General features: G+C 41.7%; 2 protein-coding genes across 2 annotated transcripts in view; both read left to right on the forward strand.

Moving 5' to 3' along the window:
* Window positions 1-5,544: 5,544 nt before the first annotated feature.
* manf (mesencephalic astrocyte-derived neurotrophic factor) lies at window positions 5,545-13,049 on the forward strand. The gene is given in 4 exon segments (NM_001076629.1): window positions 5,545-5,729; window positions 7,723-7,850; window positions 8,327-8,468; window positions 12,446-13,049. Coding segments are annotated over 4 exon segments (543 nt in total). The 5' UTR covers window positions 5,545-5,641; the 3' UTR covers window positions 12,631-13,049.
* Window positions 13,050-13,768: 719 nt separating this feature from the next.
* rbm15b (RNA binding motif protein 15B) overlaps window positions 13,769-18,252 on the forward strand; it is a 5,264-nt gene continuing 780 nt past the window's right edge. Inside the window, exon 1 of the mRNA NM_001430992.2 lies at window positions 13,769-18,252. This exon is cut by the window's right edge and continues 780 nt beyond it. Within this exon, the coding sequence (NP_001417921.2) occupies window positions 14,156-16,603 (2,448 nt within the window). The 5' untranslated portion in view covers window positions 13,769-14,155 and the 3' untranslated portion in view covers window positions 16,604-18,252.

Genomic DNA, 18,252 nt, shown 5'->3' on the forward strand with positions numbered 1-18,252 from the left:
TTACAGCTTGTCCTACTCGTCCAAGATCCTCATCATCCGCGGGAACGTAAGTGCAGCATTGGCTCTCTCCGACCAGGGAGCAGACCCCGCCTCTTTCCGCTAAGAGCATGTCCAGAGCCAGTCTGTTTTGCATAGTCATTAGTCTCAGAGCTCCTCTCTTAGTCCAGAAATGGCATCCGTGGTACTGTTAATAAAAGAGGCCAGTCTATAATGCATAATCTCTTGCTGTTTTAAGGCATCTGCCACGCCAAAACTGGGAATCATAGCCTCCCAGAATCTAGTCCAGTGTGATCTCATACGGTGTTCGTCGGGTTCGTCGTCCTGGGGAACTGACCTCCGTTCCCTTCCGAATTGTCTGGCAAGATGCATGACAGTGACCATGTGTTGTAATTGGATCACAGTACAAAGACCAGTCCAATTGGTGGGGTAAGTGTTGAGACCAGTGTTGTCGTGCCATAGACCCATCTTTTCATCAAACGTGGAAGAAAAGGCGTCCCAGAAGGACTTATCCTCGTCAGTGGCTGATGCTTGTAACATAGCCAAATCAATGTCAGGGAGCATCCCCGAAGCCGAGGTTGTAGACAACAAGGAAACGTGCATAGAGTCCTCAGGCAAAGGCTGTTGTGCTGCTATTAGCATGTCGGTCAGCCAAAGCGTTTCCTTTGGCTTCATCAGTGTGTTCCTTCGAATGGCCCTGAGTTTTAACAATGGCCAGTTGCGAGGGAAGATGGCAGGCCGTTATTAAATCAGTTATGAGGGTATGGCTGCGCACCCCCCATTTGTTGGAGGGCGACATTCCAAGTTTGTTCGAACAGACCATCGCCAGTCATCGTTCGAAACCTTAGCTTGAGACCCCATTTTGTTCATCAATATAAATTTATAATTAGCTCCTGTAAGCTGTGCATTTCTAGAGACACGTATCATAGTTTCTACAAATTCTACTGGCCTGCTCATATCAGGAAGCAGTGAAATGACATCCTTGAGCTGTGTTGCGGAGGGAGGGGTTACTTCAGCATGTCCCCCTTTCTTTGAGACCCATAGGAAAGCCTGATTATCCCCTTGGTCTGGTTTCTCTGTGCGAAGCCCCTCTAATTCTTGTACAGGATACAGAGGCATCCTCTGATGTGCCTTTCCTTGCCCCTCATCAGGAATGGGGGAGGAGAGGGTAGGAGTAGGAACAGTAACTGTAACTGAGGGAACAGTAACAACAGGGGCTGGAGGCACTTTGGGTGTCTCCTTTCTTTTTACCTCAATCTTTGATGCTGATCCTTTAAGAGGCTTCGGAATTAATTTCTTTACCTCTTTTGGTAGGTTAATATTTTGTTTATCATTCCACACACTCATCATCTTCATCCAGATTTCATAACCCTTTTTCATATAATCATGGTCCCATTCGGGATCTCCTTCACTTTCATAAATTAATTTGTAAGCCCGTTTTAGCACATGGGGGTCAAATGACCCATCTCTAGGGTAGGGACGCATCGCTTGTGCCTCAGTCCACCCTGCTAGATTATCTAACCATGGATTAGTGTAATATCCCCACCCACATCGATACATCCAATCTTTAGGGCCTTCCCCTATCTCAGGCTTGGGGTATGAACCACCCATGTTAGTAAATACTTACTAGAAAACACACAGAATGATCGTTTTACTTTTGTATAGCGCGCTCTTCTTGGCTTTTCAGGGAAAATCCCAGCCAAGGATTACTCAGTTCAGTAATGAAGCTTATCAGGCAGTCAAACCAAATTCATGTCTTGCCAGCTTCCTGAACACTCAGTTCAGTGATGAAACTAATCAGGTAGTCAAAACCAAATTCATGTCTTACCTGATCAGCTTCATCACGTCGGGGTCACCAAGTTGTTGGGATAAATTGCAGACCGTCTGTGTGTTTCCTCAGTAAGCTGGAGCTCCAGGAAGGCAACAACAACTGAGAGATGTGAATCCAACAGTTTATTGCTCTCTTCTAAAGAAGTCTGGGGTATTCCCAGCTTTTATACATCATACTCAGGGTCACATGGGCTATGAATACGTGCAAATATTCAGCTCAGTTAGGCAGAACAATTTTATCCAGTGCTCAAGAATGTCAAGGCGCAACGTCAAGGCGCCTAGTACAGGGACAACTTACAATAAGATAAGACACAGTTACAAAACAGAATATTTGGAGAGTGACTACATGGATATTTCTTTCATATATATATATATATATATATATATATATATATAATATATATATATATATATATAGGCGAAGCAGTGTCGCAGTAGTGCTGTCGCCTCACAGCAAGAAGGCCGCTGGTTCGAACCTCGGCTCAGTTGGCATTTCTGTGAGGAGTTTGCATGTTCTCCCTGCGTTCGCGTGGGTTTCCTCCGGGTGCTCTGGTTTCCCTCACAGTCCAAAGACAAGCGGTTCAGGTGAATTGGGCAGGCTAAATTGTCCGTAGTGTATGAGGGTGACAGGCCCAGATGACAGTCTGGCCGGATTGTGTAAAAAAGTCGCTATCATATGGACAAGTCTAAATGGAGGACTTGTTCCAAAGAGCCGACTCCACAACCATACGGAACTATATATATATATATATATATATATATATATATATATATATATATATATATATATATATATATATATATATATTTTTTTTTTTTTTACAAATATATATATATATATATATATATATATATATATATATATATATATATATATATATATATATTTATATTTTACAATCTTTTTACAGGCATTCAATGTGTTTTTGGTCATCATCAGTGCACTGGCACTTTCATTGAGCAGCGAGCAAAAAACAGACCCAGCATGCCACAAGCATGGCACTGCTGCTTCAGCAATATTCATGCCCGTACAGGGGCGGACTGGGACAAAAATTCAACCCTGGCACTGTGGCCACACCAGCCCACATTACCACACTGACACAGCCCCAAACACAGACACGCACACTCACTACTCATATTGGTTTACAGATGGTGAAATAATATAAGCAGCACAATAAGTAATAGATATCTAAACATTTCATTTATGTGACTGGAACAAAAACAACCTGTTTATAACAAGTTTATACATACAGTAAAAGATATAACTTGGGATATGGAGAAACCTGTGAATGTGTATTACAAACACACACCTTTACACACACACACACATCTTAACACACAAATGGACATGCAACACTTTAGCATACTTTTATTCACAAATAACTATTTATGTCATTCTCTGCAGTGTTGCCATTCTCTTCACCCCTACCAAAGGATTAATTACATATTGTAACCTGTGCATGTATTTAATGTTTTACTTTAGAGACTAGCTATGTATTCAGAGTTCACTACAAATGCCAGTATTATGGCTATAGCTATAGGTTTTTTTTTTTGCATGTTAGACTACATTGCTAGTACAGTAGCATACAGCAGTTTGTATACCCTAAATCTCACATTATAATGACAATTTAAAATGTACGCAAGTTCCACACTAAGCTTACTGTTAAGCACAGTGTAGGTACCTGTCAAAAACTGTCAGAAGAAGTGTGAATGGCATCAATATGACCTAGTGTAGGTTAGTATAATGACTTAAAGTATATTTTCTGTTTTCTTCTTACCTCCTCTATGGCGCTACTGTCCTCCAATGCATTGGACGAATTTAAACTTTTCGAAAATATTTCAGATAACTTCATGCATTTGGCAGCGTCTGATTTTAGAGCCCTTTTTTTTGCTTTTTCTGAGCTTTTTGGTAGCCAAGCCAGCCAGCCATCACAGATTGGGCCAAATGCTTAACATTTACTATTAATATTACTATTATTACCATCATCATCGTCATCATAATATTCACATCTTGCTTGGGATAAAAGCTTCCTGCATGTAAAAACAATACATATAAAAAAATAATAATAATTTTAAAAAAACTGACCGGCCCACATTTGAAAAATGGTCCAGTCCTTCTGGCACTTGCAAGAATTCCCAGATGGCCAGTCCGCCCCTGTGCCCGTAAACAAACACTTGTGATTGGTTCTTGAGATCGGCTAGATTGGGGAGTACCGATTGAGTCATGAAATGTAATTATTGCCCGATACCAATCTCCAGCTGATCAATCGGAGCATCCCTATTAAAAACTAATGTTTAATTTTTAGAATAAGCTGAATAAAGGCAACTTACAATTAATAACCAGGATGGGGGGGATTCTTACGAAATTCCTGATTCTTACGAAAATTAATCATGGCTTTACTACATGCCCGGATTGGCTAATCGGGAGGACCGGAAGAATTCCCGGTGGGCCGGTCCGTTTTTTGGCCGCGAGGGCCGGTGTCCCTAGTTCCAGAATCTGTCCCTCTCAGCAGTCACACTTTTTAAAAATAATTTATTTATTTACTTGACCACAGCCTTCTTATTCATTATTTTACCGCAGCTCTGCTCTTTTTATCTATTTTCTCGTAGCCTCTTGAGCAGGATGCAGCCTGCAGGTTAATGATGATATAACTAGATAAGTCACCATTAAACGTACAGTTGTTGTGGTACAGTCGTTAGTACGTTAGATTATGACGCGGCCAACCTGGGTTCGGTCCTTGTCTGAGTAACAATTTTTTTTTTTTTTCATTTTTATTGTTAAGACATAATACTGTAAGGGTTGTTGAACATTTGAAGTTCTAAAAGAGCTGTTTTCTCAAAAAAAGACGTGATAGTGTAATTAGAAACTGAATTGGAAATAACCTTATTTTAATATAGTCAGTGGTCCGGTGGGCCGGTCTGAGGCTTGAAACTCCAGGGCTGAAAAAGAGTCCCACTCCGGCCCTGCTTTACAACAAATAGTAATAGTACTACAAAAAGCATTAGTAATGGTTATTATGGTAGTTAAATCAAAGTAACGCCAAACTAACCAGTTTACTGTGGTGTTTCTTGTAAAACACAAATGCTAATTAATGTGCCAATTAAACGTTAGCTAGAGTTTTACTGCAATAATACCATGGTTGTCATGAGGTAAGCAAAGAATGTCCTAAAGTGTTATTATAGTTTGTGTTTTTGGTATGAACAGTCCTAAAGTAACGCTAATTGTGCTTTATGTTCAATCATTGTTTAATAACTCTTACCTAACTGAAGACCACAGGTGTAGTTTTTGCAAAAAGAATGATGACTTTTCTCCAAATTACTCTTAGATTTTGAAACATTGCCTAAAGTTATGTGACTGAAAAATCACAGTCAAGCAAAATAAGCCTCCCAAAATTGTCTTTTTTATAACATTTATCGGCGTCCGTTAAATTCCCAAGGAATTTTCTGTTAATTAACATGATACGAAAGACTACAAAAATGGCTTTCGCTCAACACGTCAACAAGCCGTCACTGTGGAGAGTTCACCCTCACAACCAATCAGAGGCCGCCAACTGGCCTCACTCCCTGGATGAGCTTCGCACACCCATTCAGAAAAGAGTGCGTGTAGCGACGTCACCAGCCAGCCAATAGACACGTGCAGAGTGTAACGCCAACCAATCAGATGCGCGAGTGGGCGGGAACTTTCACTAGGAAGCGCCGTTGAAGCGGTAACGTTGCGTGTTGTCGAGCCGGTATCATTAGTGGTCGTTCAGATACTAGAATAGCGCTTTTCACATCGTATTTAACTGGTTTGACGCGTTTATCTGAGCTTAGAATGTTATATTTAAGTGGACTTTCTGTGGCATTGGCTCTCGCGCTGGTTCCGAGCTGCAGTGATGCTTTGAAAGATGGAGAGTGTGAAGGTGAGTTAGTTTAACATGTTCATAGTGTAAAACACATGTAAATGATGCACATTTCCTGTCAGGAGAGTCATCCCACATCTTCACTGTGTGGTATATGGTTAGTTAAGTTTAAGTTTTCTTTAAATTCTTTAATCATTGCATCTTTAAGATTTATTAATGTATTTTATTAACTGTATAATGTGACGTCAGAACTTTGTTTGTAGTTGCTATTTTATGTTTGTAGTAATATTTTTATGTTTATATTTACTCATATTTTGTACATTTCTTCGTATTAGTATTGCGAATTAAGCATTGATGCCACCATACGTTTTGCTTTCACTGACAAATTGTGAACCCTTAAATATTATACTGTAAGCAATGGATTACAATGCAGGTTATTATCAAATATAATCATATCAGAATTAAAATTTACTGTGTATGGTCTTGATGTACGTTATTATTTTTTATGTGCACTGATGAGATGAACTTGAATGATGCAACATATGACATTTTCTATTGGCTGACTGCATGAATGTGAGAAATGCAACCCTTTGGTGCTATTTATTAAGCTTTAACTGGAAAATAAAACTTTACTTTATTATGATCATTTATATTTTATAGATTGAGAATAGTACAAAACTTTAAGTTAGGCGGTCCTGAAAAACAGCATGAAAAAGTTGTTTACAGAAACATTTTCTTCATGACTTAAAAAAAAATAATATATATATATATATATATATATATATATATATATATATATATATATATATATATATATATATATATAGGTGTGTGTGTGTGTACACACATATACATACTCACTGGCCACTTTATTAGGTACACTTTACTAGTACTTGGTTGGACCCCCTTTTGCCTTCAGAATTGCCTTATTCCTTCGTGGCATAGATTCCTCAGAGATTTTGCTCCATATTGACATGATAGCATCATGCAGTTGCTGCAGATTCGTTGGCTGCACATTGCACAATGATGCCAATCTCCCGTTCCACCACATCCCAAAGGTGCTCTGTTGGAATGAGATCTGGGGACTGTGGAGGCCATTTGAGTACAGTGAACTGAACTCATTGTCATGTTCAAGAAACTAGTCTGAGAAGATTGGCGCTTTATGACATCATCAGCAGTTTCTGAAATACTCAGACCAGCTGGTCTGGCACCAACAACCATGCCACGTTCAAAGTCACTTAAATCCCCTTTCTTCCCTATTCTGATGCTCGCTTTGAACTGCAGCAGATCGTTTTGACCATGTCTGCATACCTAAAGCTGCGGTCACACTGCACTTCTCTCCTATAGACATCCAGTCATAGGCACGTAAATGTGTCAGAACGGAAACGTATGCTCGTGCAGCAAGTTTCGCTGCGTTGGAAAGTTTAATTTTGGTGAACTCTGACCTGCGAAATCGCATTATATGATTGCGTGAGACCAATCGAAGATCAAAACATGACCTCTCTGTACAGATATTTAAAATATGGAGCAATCGCTTGCTTTTTTAATGTGTAATCATCTTATTTAATCCTGCCCCTTTTCCAGCGCTGTACAACAGCAAGTTCAAACTCTAGTGTGACCGCTGCTGATTAGAAATCGGCGTAATTAAGCAGTTGGACTGGTATACCCAAGTTGTGTGTGTGTGTGTGTATATATACATATATACGCACACACACACACACACACACACACAATGCAATTAATTATTGCATTTAATACATTTAATTCTTCATTTTAATATTTTTTTTTCTCCTGGTTTTTATGGGATGATTAAGAGATCATTAAACCACGTAGATTGAATTTAAGACTTAAAGGAACTAATAATATTGACCTTAAAATGGTGTTTAAATTTTTTTTTTAAATTCTAGCCGAAATGAAACAAATAGGACTTTCTCCAGAATAAAAAATCTATCTAATTTATTTATCATTATTGTCATACAAGCACCACCAGAGGGTTAATGGATTAATATGACTGTATATAAGCAATAAAGCTTTACAAATCTTTGCTTTTCAGTCTGTGTGGGTTTCCTCCAGCGGCTTTACCAGACGATACAAGAAAACAACGTCAAGTTTGACAGCGACTCAATTGAAAAGGCTCTTCTAAAATCGTGTAAAGACGCCAAAGGGAAAGAAAACCGATTTGTAAGTACCCGTCCATGAATGATGTATGTTTTAGGGCAAGAGTGTCCAAGCTCGGTCTTGGAGGGCCGGTGTCCTGGAGAGTTTAGCTCCAACCCTAATCAAACACACCTGAGCCAGCTAATCAAGCTCTTACGAGATATATTAGAACAGGAGTGCCCAAACTCGGTCCTGGAGGGCCGGTGTCCTGGAAAGTTTCGCTCCAGCCTTAATCTAACACACCTGAACAAGCTAATCAAGCTCTTCCTTTGTATACTAGAAACATCTTGGCAGGTGTGTTGAAGCAAGTTGGAGCTAAACTTTGCAGGACACCGGCCCTCCAGGACTGAGTTTGGACACCCCTGGATTAGTGTGTTCACATTTGTTTGAAGTATGCTTTTAGGAGTGTCGCCAACACAACCTGTTAGTTGCTCATACATAGCAGGACCGTTTTTTTTTTTATTTATACTTCCTTTTAATCAGTTTTTATGTTCACTCAGTGTTATTATATAGGTGCAACGAGTGATGCAGCAACAAAGATTACCAATGAAGTTTCCAAACCAATGAGTTACCATGTGCCAGTGGAAAAGATCTGCGAAAAACTCAAAAAGAAGGACAGTCAAATCTGTGAACTCAAATACGGTGAGTTGTTTGCATAGAAAGATACTTTCCTCTGATTAATGCATTGCTTCTGCCTCGTAGTTGACTAATACAAATGTGTAACCAAATCATTTCCATCCATCTGTTTAAGCTTCCTACCTAGATTGTGTTGACTTGTATAGTCTATAATAATTGTACACTACCTGACTAAAGTATTTGATCCCAGTTGTAAGAGCAACACATAACTTGACTTCCAGTTGAGCTTAAAGTGTCAGAAGGTGGATTTCTCTGCTCAATCATCTGTTGAGCTGCACCCCAATCATCACAAATACTGCAGAAGACCTACTGGAACCCGCGTGGTGCCAAGATTTTCACAAAAATCAGTCAAGTTTGGTGAAGGAGTAATTATGGTTTGGGGTTCCATTCAGTATGGGGGCGTGCGAGAGATCTGCAGAGTGGATGGCAACATCAACAGCCTGAGCTATCAAGACATTTGTGCTGCCCCTTACATTACAAACCACAGGAGAGGGCAAATTCTTCAGCAGGATAGCGCTCCTTCTCATACTTCAGCCTCCACATCAAAGCTCCTGAAAGCCAGCCCAGTCAACAGACATGAACATTTTTGAGCATGTCTGGGGTAAGATGGTGGAGGCATTGAAAATGAACACAAAAAATCTTGATGAACTCTGGGAGTCCCGCAGGAATGCTTTCTTTGCCATTCCAGATGATTTTATAAATAAGTGATTTGAGTCATTGCAGAGTTGTATGGATGCAGCCCTCCAAGCTCATGATGGAGTCAGACACAATATTCATTCTGTCTCCACTGCAGCATGACTTTATCTTCTATACTGTACATTATTTCTGTTCACTGACAAGTGTTGTCTAAGCAAAGTCAGACCTTACTGTCCTAATGAAATCAATCAAAATCAAAACATATTTTATTGTGCTCAAATAAGCGTTATGTAGACGCCTTTGCCTTTCATATGACACCTTGACACCAAATCATCAACTAGAATTCAACTTATTAATTGTTGCTACTAACACTTGGATAGGCCACAAGACTGTTGTCAGGTAGTGTATATATTCTTTCCAAATACATCTATATATATATATATGAGCAATTCCACGCAAGTGTCAACCTTGCTATGAAAAATTTTTCATCAAAATATTATGGAAACCGTTTTGTTTTTTAGGGGGTAAGGAAGTATTTTTACAGTAATTTGAAAACATTGACAGAGTCATTTTTTGAGCGTTTCTAAACTATAATATTTGATTTACCAAAGTCGCACTAGTGGCAATTTCATATCTGACTTCGATAACAGAGATGACACATCCATAATAAAACCTTTTCCTCATGAATGTAAAAATATTAAATAAAATAAAGTCAACCATTGTTGTTCTATAGAGAGACAACTTTTGTCCTTTTTGATTATCATCATTTCATTTTGGTTGTGCAGTTTAATTCACAGTATTTCAACAAAGTAAACCCGCAGACTTTTTATTTTTGTCACATCCATAACGCACGTTTATTTTCCTCATTTAAAATATAAAACATGTTTACAGACTGATATTTGTCTGGTCCCTTAACTCAATGGTCAGTCATTCTGGAAAATATAAACCGATGCTTCATAGACTCTTTCTGTGAGTTTGTGCCGAGTTTTTACTGCAAATCTCACATCCATAATGCAGGAATTGCTCGTATGCTGTGTGTGTATATATATATTTATAGGGTGTCCGCTTGGTCTTAAAAAGTATTAAAAGTTGATTAAGCGATTGAGAAAATGAAGGCCCTTAAAAGGTGTTAAGTCTTAATAGTGTTTTACGAGGTCTTAAATTTATGTTTAAGTGTTGTCCAAAGTGTTCGAGTCCAAAAAAGCATGTATTTATTGTCTTCCTAATTTTAACAACAGCATGCCCGATCTATGAGATTGGTTCGGGCCGGCGCATCCGGCCAAGCTCCTCTGTCCTGGTGATGTCACCTAATGCCTAGTTCACACTAGAGGATTTAAAGCCTGATTTGAGCCCGATTTGGAAGTTAACGAGCTCGCCGACAGATCGGGCTGTGATCGGGAAGAAATCTGCGGGTGCACGGCGCTCGCCGCTCGCCGCTCTTTATGTGTGAACTACTGAACAACGCATCAACGAGGCTCGCTGATGCGTCGCCGACACCTCGCAGACGGAAATCCAACATTTAGCATGCTAAATATTCCAGAGCAGTCGGCCGACTCAACCCTTACGTGTGGTTAGATGTAGTGATGAGCTGCAGCCAGTGAGAGAGCATATCAGCATGAGCTGAATGCCTGTGTGTTCAGGAGCTCAGCAGAAACATCTGTGATTGGTCAGAATGGGAATCGACACACTCGCTTCATTCTGCATTAACACAGACATGAGAGTAGGCTATATTAACAGTGGAACTAGAATTGTGTAACTATTAGAATTACCATACTGCTCATTCTGACTGTTCTCATATAAAACGCCATATTGTCACAACATATTTACATTCAAAGCTATTATTGAGATATTAAAATTAAGCTTTGAATGTCTGGCATCATATTTAATGACACCATTACCCTAAAAATATAACCTTTTTTTGGTAATAAAGCCTATAAATATGTAGTTAAGATACTAAAACACTTAAAGGTCTTGGCTTTCATTTTCACTTTCAAACAGGAGCTATTCCACAGCACAGAATATGCTGTTTTGAAAGATATCTGAAGTAAATTGATGTTTTTGCCATCAGAAAGTTTTGTTTATGTTAGCAGGAAGTTGCCAGGCAAGAAAATGCACACATATTTAAAGTCACAGTGAAAAGTATCAGACATGCATGCAGTCATTTTGACCAATATGGTAATTTAAGGCAGAAATGCTCAGTTCTTTACTGTTTTGTAATAAAAAAAAATAACAATGTCAGAAAGAAATACACTGATAGTTAGAAAACAGCAGGGTGTTATAAATATGTTAGTTTTATTTCAAAGAGTTATAAAATTACAAAAATTAAAAACTCTCTGTGTATTTATCCACTGGAACCTGCAGATGAGTGATTAATCCGCTGATGAATCAGCTGATTTGACGATGTTTTTAAATGCTTTCTCCAAAGCTTGAAACGCTGTCAGTGATGTAGTCAGCACACAAGCAGCCAATAGTGTTCAGCTTTTTCTGACGACTCCTCCCTCAAATTTTCATTGGCTGTGGATTGGTAGCTTGAATGAGCTGTTGGGGAATGAGTTGTTGTCAGATCATGTAGTGTGTGACCCCCCTCTTGTGGATCATTCACAGTGTGTTGCGTAGTGTGAACACCACAGAGATTAAAAGACACAAAGTCAAGTCATGTAGTGTGAACGGCACAGCGATCTGCTGATGTTTAAAATCCTGTAGTATGAACTAGGCTTAATTTGCCTTTTTAAAGACCTGTGACGATCTCCACATGTAGTGAAACCATGAATCAGATGGCTAAATGGAAATTTACGTTTGCGTACTCCTGGTTGGAGAAAGACGAGTTGAAACAGTAGCTGAAAACCACTCAGCAAACCCGTCGCTGGAAACAACCATGAGGCCCAGCCAGTTGTCCATTGCCAGTTATTATGCACCACCAGCCACACCACTCCCCAACATGACAGCTGAACTTGTCAAAACAGCTATGACAGCAACTAACTGTTTATTAACCACTGTTCATTACGGTAAAGGTTTGATACGGATTAGAACTTGAAGTGGCAATGAAGTCTTGAAATATTCTGAGAAGGTCTTTAAAAAGTCTTAAAAAGGTATTGAAATTACCTTTAGGATTCCTGCACATCCTGTTAAACTATCTTTTGAGGTTTTAGGAGCAGCATGTGCAATGTTTTACTCCCTATCTGAAAATCTACTTACCTTTTTTATTTTTTATTTAAAATAAAAAGTATTCAAATAAGTAATTAGGCTGTACATTAAATTCACTTTTCCCACCGAGATTTGAGTTTGAAATGAATGTCTGCCAGCTGAAATCCATTACAAGCTGCTGTTTTTCCCCTTCCGTCCTCTAGATAAACAAGTTGACTTGAGCTCCGTCGACCTGAAGAAGCTGAAAGTGAAAGATCTGAAGAAAATTTTGGAGGAATGGGGCGAGTCCTGCAAAGGATGCGTGGAGAAATCTGACTTCATCCGCAAAATCAATGAGCTGATGCCCAAGTATGCACCCAGCGCAGCCAAGGCACGGACAGATCTGTAAACTCGCAGGGACTGAGGCAGTGGCCTGAGGCGTTTAGGGTGGAGATTTGGCGCTGTGCAGCTTGACTGAGCACCTAACAGCGGGGCTTGCATTGTGTTGTCACTTTACCATGTTCTCCAGGGGTAAACAAACATGACTCGCACTTCCACAAACACACAGCATTTAATTTATGTTCTGAGTTATGATATCCAACACAAGAGAAATGCCTCCTGACGTTATGGGAAACATGTTCGACACACTTTGCCTAGTTTGATTGACATTTTCTTTCCTTTTTTATTTTGGCTTTCTTAGTTTGACTCATTATATGAGCTGTAATGAGTCTCGTCTTCAGAACATTGGGTCAGTTTGACTGGACTTCTTTGCTGTAAAATGTTTAATACAATTATACTGTCTTTTTCATTAAAATGGGAAAAAGCCAATTTGCTCTTTTTATTTTTCTAGTTGGTGTTTTGTATCTCATCTTTTTTTTTTTTTTTTTTTTTGTCAAATTTAAATATTTCCATCAGGGATTAGCATTTTATTTGATCATTTACAGCTATTGGGGAAACATAATGACCACTTGATCATGCTTCATTTCTTTGGATTTATTGGATTTTTTTTAGACATGGGTTTAAGTAAAACGTTACTATTATTTATTTTATTTCCAGAAAATGACAATTGTTCATAATAAATGATTGCATTTGTTGTGACTGAAGATCAGGGTTATTACATCTTGCCCAAAAACATTCTAAAAGCATGTCAACAGTAGTTCACAGCATATAGCAAGTTGCATTTTACTCAAACATAACGACTATACATCATAAATGTTGTGTAAATTATAATTTCAGCTCCTCTTTTTTCCCCACAGCTGTACATGTTATCTAGCTTCAACATGTTATGATTTCTATGGTTTAGTGCAAGTCATTGCATGTGTTTGTATGTCATATTACATATTTTGATACATTAAATACGTTTATGCACAGCTTTTGGATCGTTATATGCATTTTCTTTCATTTAACAGTTGTGATAAATATATAGTATTGTCTGTGCTATTAGCTGTGCGCAGTGTGAGTTATATAGCTAACCAAACTACATATGATGTGATTTATTGATGTATGCAAAGCGTTTTATAGTAAATAGTAAACCTATACAGTACAGTAGTAAAACAAACCAGCTCTCACAGAGTGAGACTGGCATTATTGAGAGGAAAGTGAATGTATTTCGCTGCCAGAGCTTTATTTTTAGTGTCAGTATTGATTTTCCATCATTGTAGCGTGAGGCGATGCGCTCTGACGTCAGCGGAATCTCCTCCCACTCGCGGAGCGCGCACATTCCTTTTGTCCAAGATGGCGGAATAGATGCAGCCGAGGCGACGCTAATGTTTTCCCTTTTATTTTTATCCGTGAAACTCAGCATCCAGGCGAGCGTGCTTCCGTGCACACGTTAGCTAAAGTCTTCCACACGGATGTGCAAGCTCTCTCGGAGCCGTGAGATTCCACCTCGGAGCTGATTTTATATTTCTTTGCCAGCGGAGCATCACTGGATAATGAAGCGGCAGGCCGAACGCGACGCGAGTCCGTCCAGAACGCTCGCCAAACGCGTCCGCGAGCGCGACCGAGAGCGCGACCCGAACCCGCCGCTCGCGCTGCTGCTCGCCGAAAGCCGAAACTACCACAAGCGGAGCCGCAGTCGCGAGCGGGAGAAACCGCGGGTCCGCGAGGAGAGAGAGAGTCTGCATCACCGGGCGCATCACGAGCTCGGTCTGCTGGGACGGGCTCCCCTCAGAACCACAGCGGTCCTGCCCAAAGGTAAGACCCCATCCGCTGAAACGGTGGGCGCACGCCTCGAATACAAGACACTACTAATAAGCAACCTCGGATCTCAGCTCTCCGATGAGCATGTAGAGGACGGACTGTTTCATGAGTTCAAAAAGTTTGGGGATGTGAGCGTCAAGCTGTCCCACACACCAGAACTGGGTCGAATTGCGTATGTAAACTTCAGACACACGGAGCACGCGCGGGAAGCTCGTCATGCCAAAACCAGGCTGGTGCTTTACGACCGTCCGCTGAAAGTGGAGCCCATGTACATGCGGCGGCGCAGCGTCACTCCTCCAGATGTGAGCTATGTGTCTCTGCACAGCGCCGCGTACACATACAGACAGCGCTCCCTGTCTCCGGGGGCCGGGAGCAGCGCCCTGAGGGAAGTAAGGCCCAGGCATTATGTAGAGGGCATGGCGCTCAGCAGGGACAGGGTTTTGGACTATTACACAGCCCTGGAGGAGAGGACCCGTGCCTATGCTTATCAGCTTCCCGAGGAGGACTTAAAGCCAGAGGATGATCAGAGAGCCACACGGAATCTGTTTATCGGCAATTTGGATCATAATATTACTGAGGTGGAACTACGGCAGGGCTTTGACAAGTATGGGATTATTGAGGAAGTGGTCATCAAGCGGCCAGCACGTGGACAAGGAGGTGCTTATGCTTTTCTTAAATTTCAGAACTTGGATATGGCTCACCGGGCCAAAGTGGCCATGCAGGGCCGTATGATTAATGGCAACCCGATTAAGATCGGATATGGTAAAGCTAATCCCACGACCCGGCTCTGGGTGGGCGGACTTGGTCCGAATACATCGCTGGCCGCTTTAGCACGTGAGTTTGACCGCTTTGGGAGTATTCGCACCATAGACTATGTGAAAGGGGATAATTTTGCTTACATTCATTATGAGAGCCTGGATGCAGCGCAGGCTGCTTGTGCACAAATGCGTGGCTTCCCTCTGGGCGGCCCGAGCCGCAGGCTGCGTGTGGATTTTGCTAAAGCCGAGGAGACGAGAGCGTACCCCCAACAATACCAGCCCCCTTTGCTTCCACCTCCACATTATGATCTTCTCCCTGAAAGTTACGCACGCCACCGCAGCCTGGAGCGCGAGCTGAGAGCCAGGGCTCGCTCTCCCTCACACCCTCTCTTCGCGGAGCGAGAAAGAGACCGCCTCTCTGAACGGGACTGGAGTCCCCCAAAAGGACTAGAGCGAAGGGCAAACCCGGAGGCGTTTGGCCGGGTCAGACAGCGCAGCCGCAGTCGGAGCCGCAGCAGAGAGCGCTGGCTAAAAGAGCGAGACCTAGAGCGCGGCCTTGGGAAGAACTGGGAGGAGCGCCGCAAGCGAAGGAGCCTCAGCCCCATAGAGCGTCCAGCAGAGGAGCGCGGGAGGTCTAAGCTCCGAGCAGGAGCGCCATCCACTCCTGAAGACAGCCCAGACCGAGGCCGCGGCCGTCTGCCAGACTCCACCTCTGAACCCCTGGACCACACACCTGACATCAGCAGACACTCCAGCGACGAGCGTCCCGCACACGACGAGCCTCCGCATCAGAGGAAGGACGAGCGCGATCGCAACCACCGCAAAAGCGAGACTGACCCTGACTCTCAAACAGACAAGTCCAAAACAGACTCCAAAAAGCCCAGCACACTCTCCGAATACGCTCAATCGCTGAGCCGCGTCTGGCACGGCTCCCTAGTCCTAAAAAACAGCAGCTTCCCCACAAACATGCACATGCTGGAGGGGGGCGTGAGCTTCCTCCACTCCCTCATGAGGGACAACCAAGCAGGCGGGTCCAAGATCACACAGCTCAAAATCGCTCAGCGGCTGAGGCTGGATCAGCCCAAACTGGACGAGGTGACACGCCGCATTAAGCTAGGCAGTCCCGATGGATATGCAGTCCTCCTGGCCGTGCAGGGACCCATGGACCGCGACGCCCCTCCTCCAGAACCAGGCCTTCAGCAGCGCCTTCTCCGAAACCTGGTGACTTACCTCAGGAACAAGCAAGCTGCAGGAGTCATCGGCCTGCCCCTCGGCGGGCCCAAGGAGCGGGAGATGGGGGGCATGCTCTACGCCTTCCCGCCCTGTGACTTCTCCCAGCAGTACCTGCAGAACGCTCTGAAGACTATAGGGAAGCTGGAGGAGGAGCACCTGGTCATAGTGGTAGTCAGAGACTCCCCTTAATCCACAGATTTTAAAGCCCTCTATGAGTTTAGGAGGGAGGTTTTTACTTTAATACTTCCACACATCCACTTGATCTGAAAATGCTTCAGGAAACTGAGCAGCACCTACAGAGCCGTTTTATAAGCTGAGTTTTCTGCCAAGGGGGGTTTGCAGCAGTGTTCAGAGCTCTTTCCACATGACTCTCCGTTTTAAATACAGTGTTTTATAGATGGGCATGCACAGCCCAGTTTGACTGATGTTCAGCTCTGTTGGTTAATCTGCTTTTAACCGGGCCTCATGTTCATAACTGGAGCATAATGAGTGTACAAATCAAATGCATTCCGCTCATGTTTCATTGAACAGTGTGTTAAAGGGACAGTGAAACCAGAAATGGACATCACCTCATCATTTACTCTCTCACTCGTGTGCACTGCAAAAAATGCGTTTCTTACTTAGAGTTTTTTGTCTTGTTTCTAGTCTAAATATCTACAAATTCTTAAATCAAGAAGCATTTTCTAGACAAGCAAAACATAGTGTCTTGTTTTAAGAAATAATATGCCAAAATGAAGTGAGTTTTTCCTCAAATTAAGCTAAATAATCTGCCAATGGTGTAAGCAAGATAATCTTATCACAAATCGAAAAAGTAGATTGTTTTGCTTACCCCATTGGCAGATTATTTAGCTTGATTTAAGGAAAAACTGTGGAACCCTAGAAGAGACATAGTTGAGGAGAAAAAAAATTGGGTAAAAGAAAAAAAATGGGTGGGAGGAAAATATATATTTCTAAGTTTTTGCGTTCTCTCGCAAAGATGTTTTGCATTCCTTCGCAAAGTTTTGCGTTATCTCGCAAAGATGTTTTGCGTTCCCTCGCAAAGATGTTTTGCGTTCCCTCGCAAAGATGTTTTGCGTTCCCTCGCAAAGTTTTGCGTTATCTCGCAAAACTGTTTCTCCACAAACACTTCCTGTTCACTTCACTCATGTAAACCCTCCCGTTTTTGCCGAAATTCTGCCATATTTTACCATTCTACCCCACTTTCTTTACATTAAATCTGTGCGTCGATCGTCGCCTTTCACTTTGCAACCTCTGAACCAGCAATTGTATGTATAAGTGCTGACTGACAGATGCGGTCCGTACAATCAGCTCACTTGTTTGATAACAGAAGTGTCACTTTAAATGGCCTGCACAGACGCTGATCTGGGATCAGTTTATTGTATGGAGCGCGTCTGTCAGTCAGCGCTTATACATGCATTCACTGGTTCAGAGGTAGCATGTGAAAGGCAACGATCGACGCACAGTAAAGAAAGTGGGATAGAATGGTAAAATACGGGAGAATTTCGGCAGAAACGGGAGGGTTAACGTGAGTGAAGTGAACAGGAAGTGTTTGTGGAGAAACAGTTTTGCGAGGGAACGCAAAACATCTTTGCGAGAGAACGCAAAAATTTAGAAATATATATTTTCCTCCCACCCATTTTTTTCTTTCACCCAGCCAATTTTTGTTCTCCACTACGTCCCTTCCGGGGTTCCGTAAAAACTCACTTCATTTTGGCATATTATTTCTTAAAACAAGACGATATGTTTTGCTTGTCTAGAAAATGCTTCTTGATTGAAGAATTTGTAGATATTTGGACTAGAAACAAGACAAAAACTCTAAGTAAGAAAACCATTTTTTG

This window comes from Danio rerio, chromosome 22 (genome assembly GCF_052040795.2).
Source record: "Danio rerio strain M-AB ecotype USA chromosome 22, GRCz13ab, whole genome shotgun sequence".
NCBI lineage: Eukaryota > Metazoa > Chordata > Actinopteri > Cypriniformes > Danionidae > Danio > Danio rerio.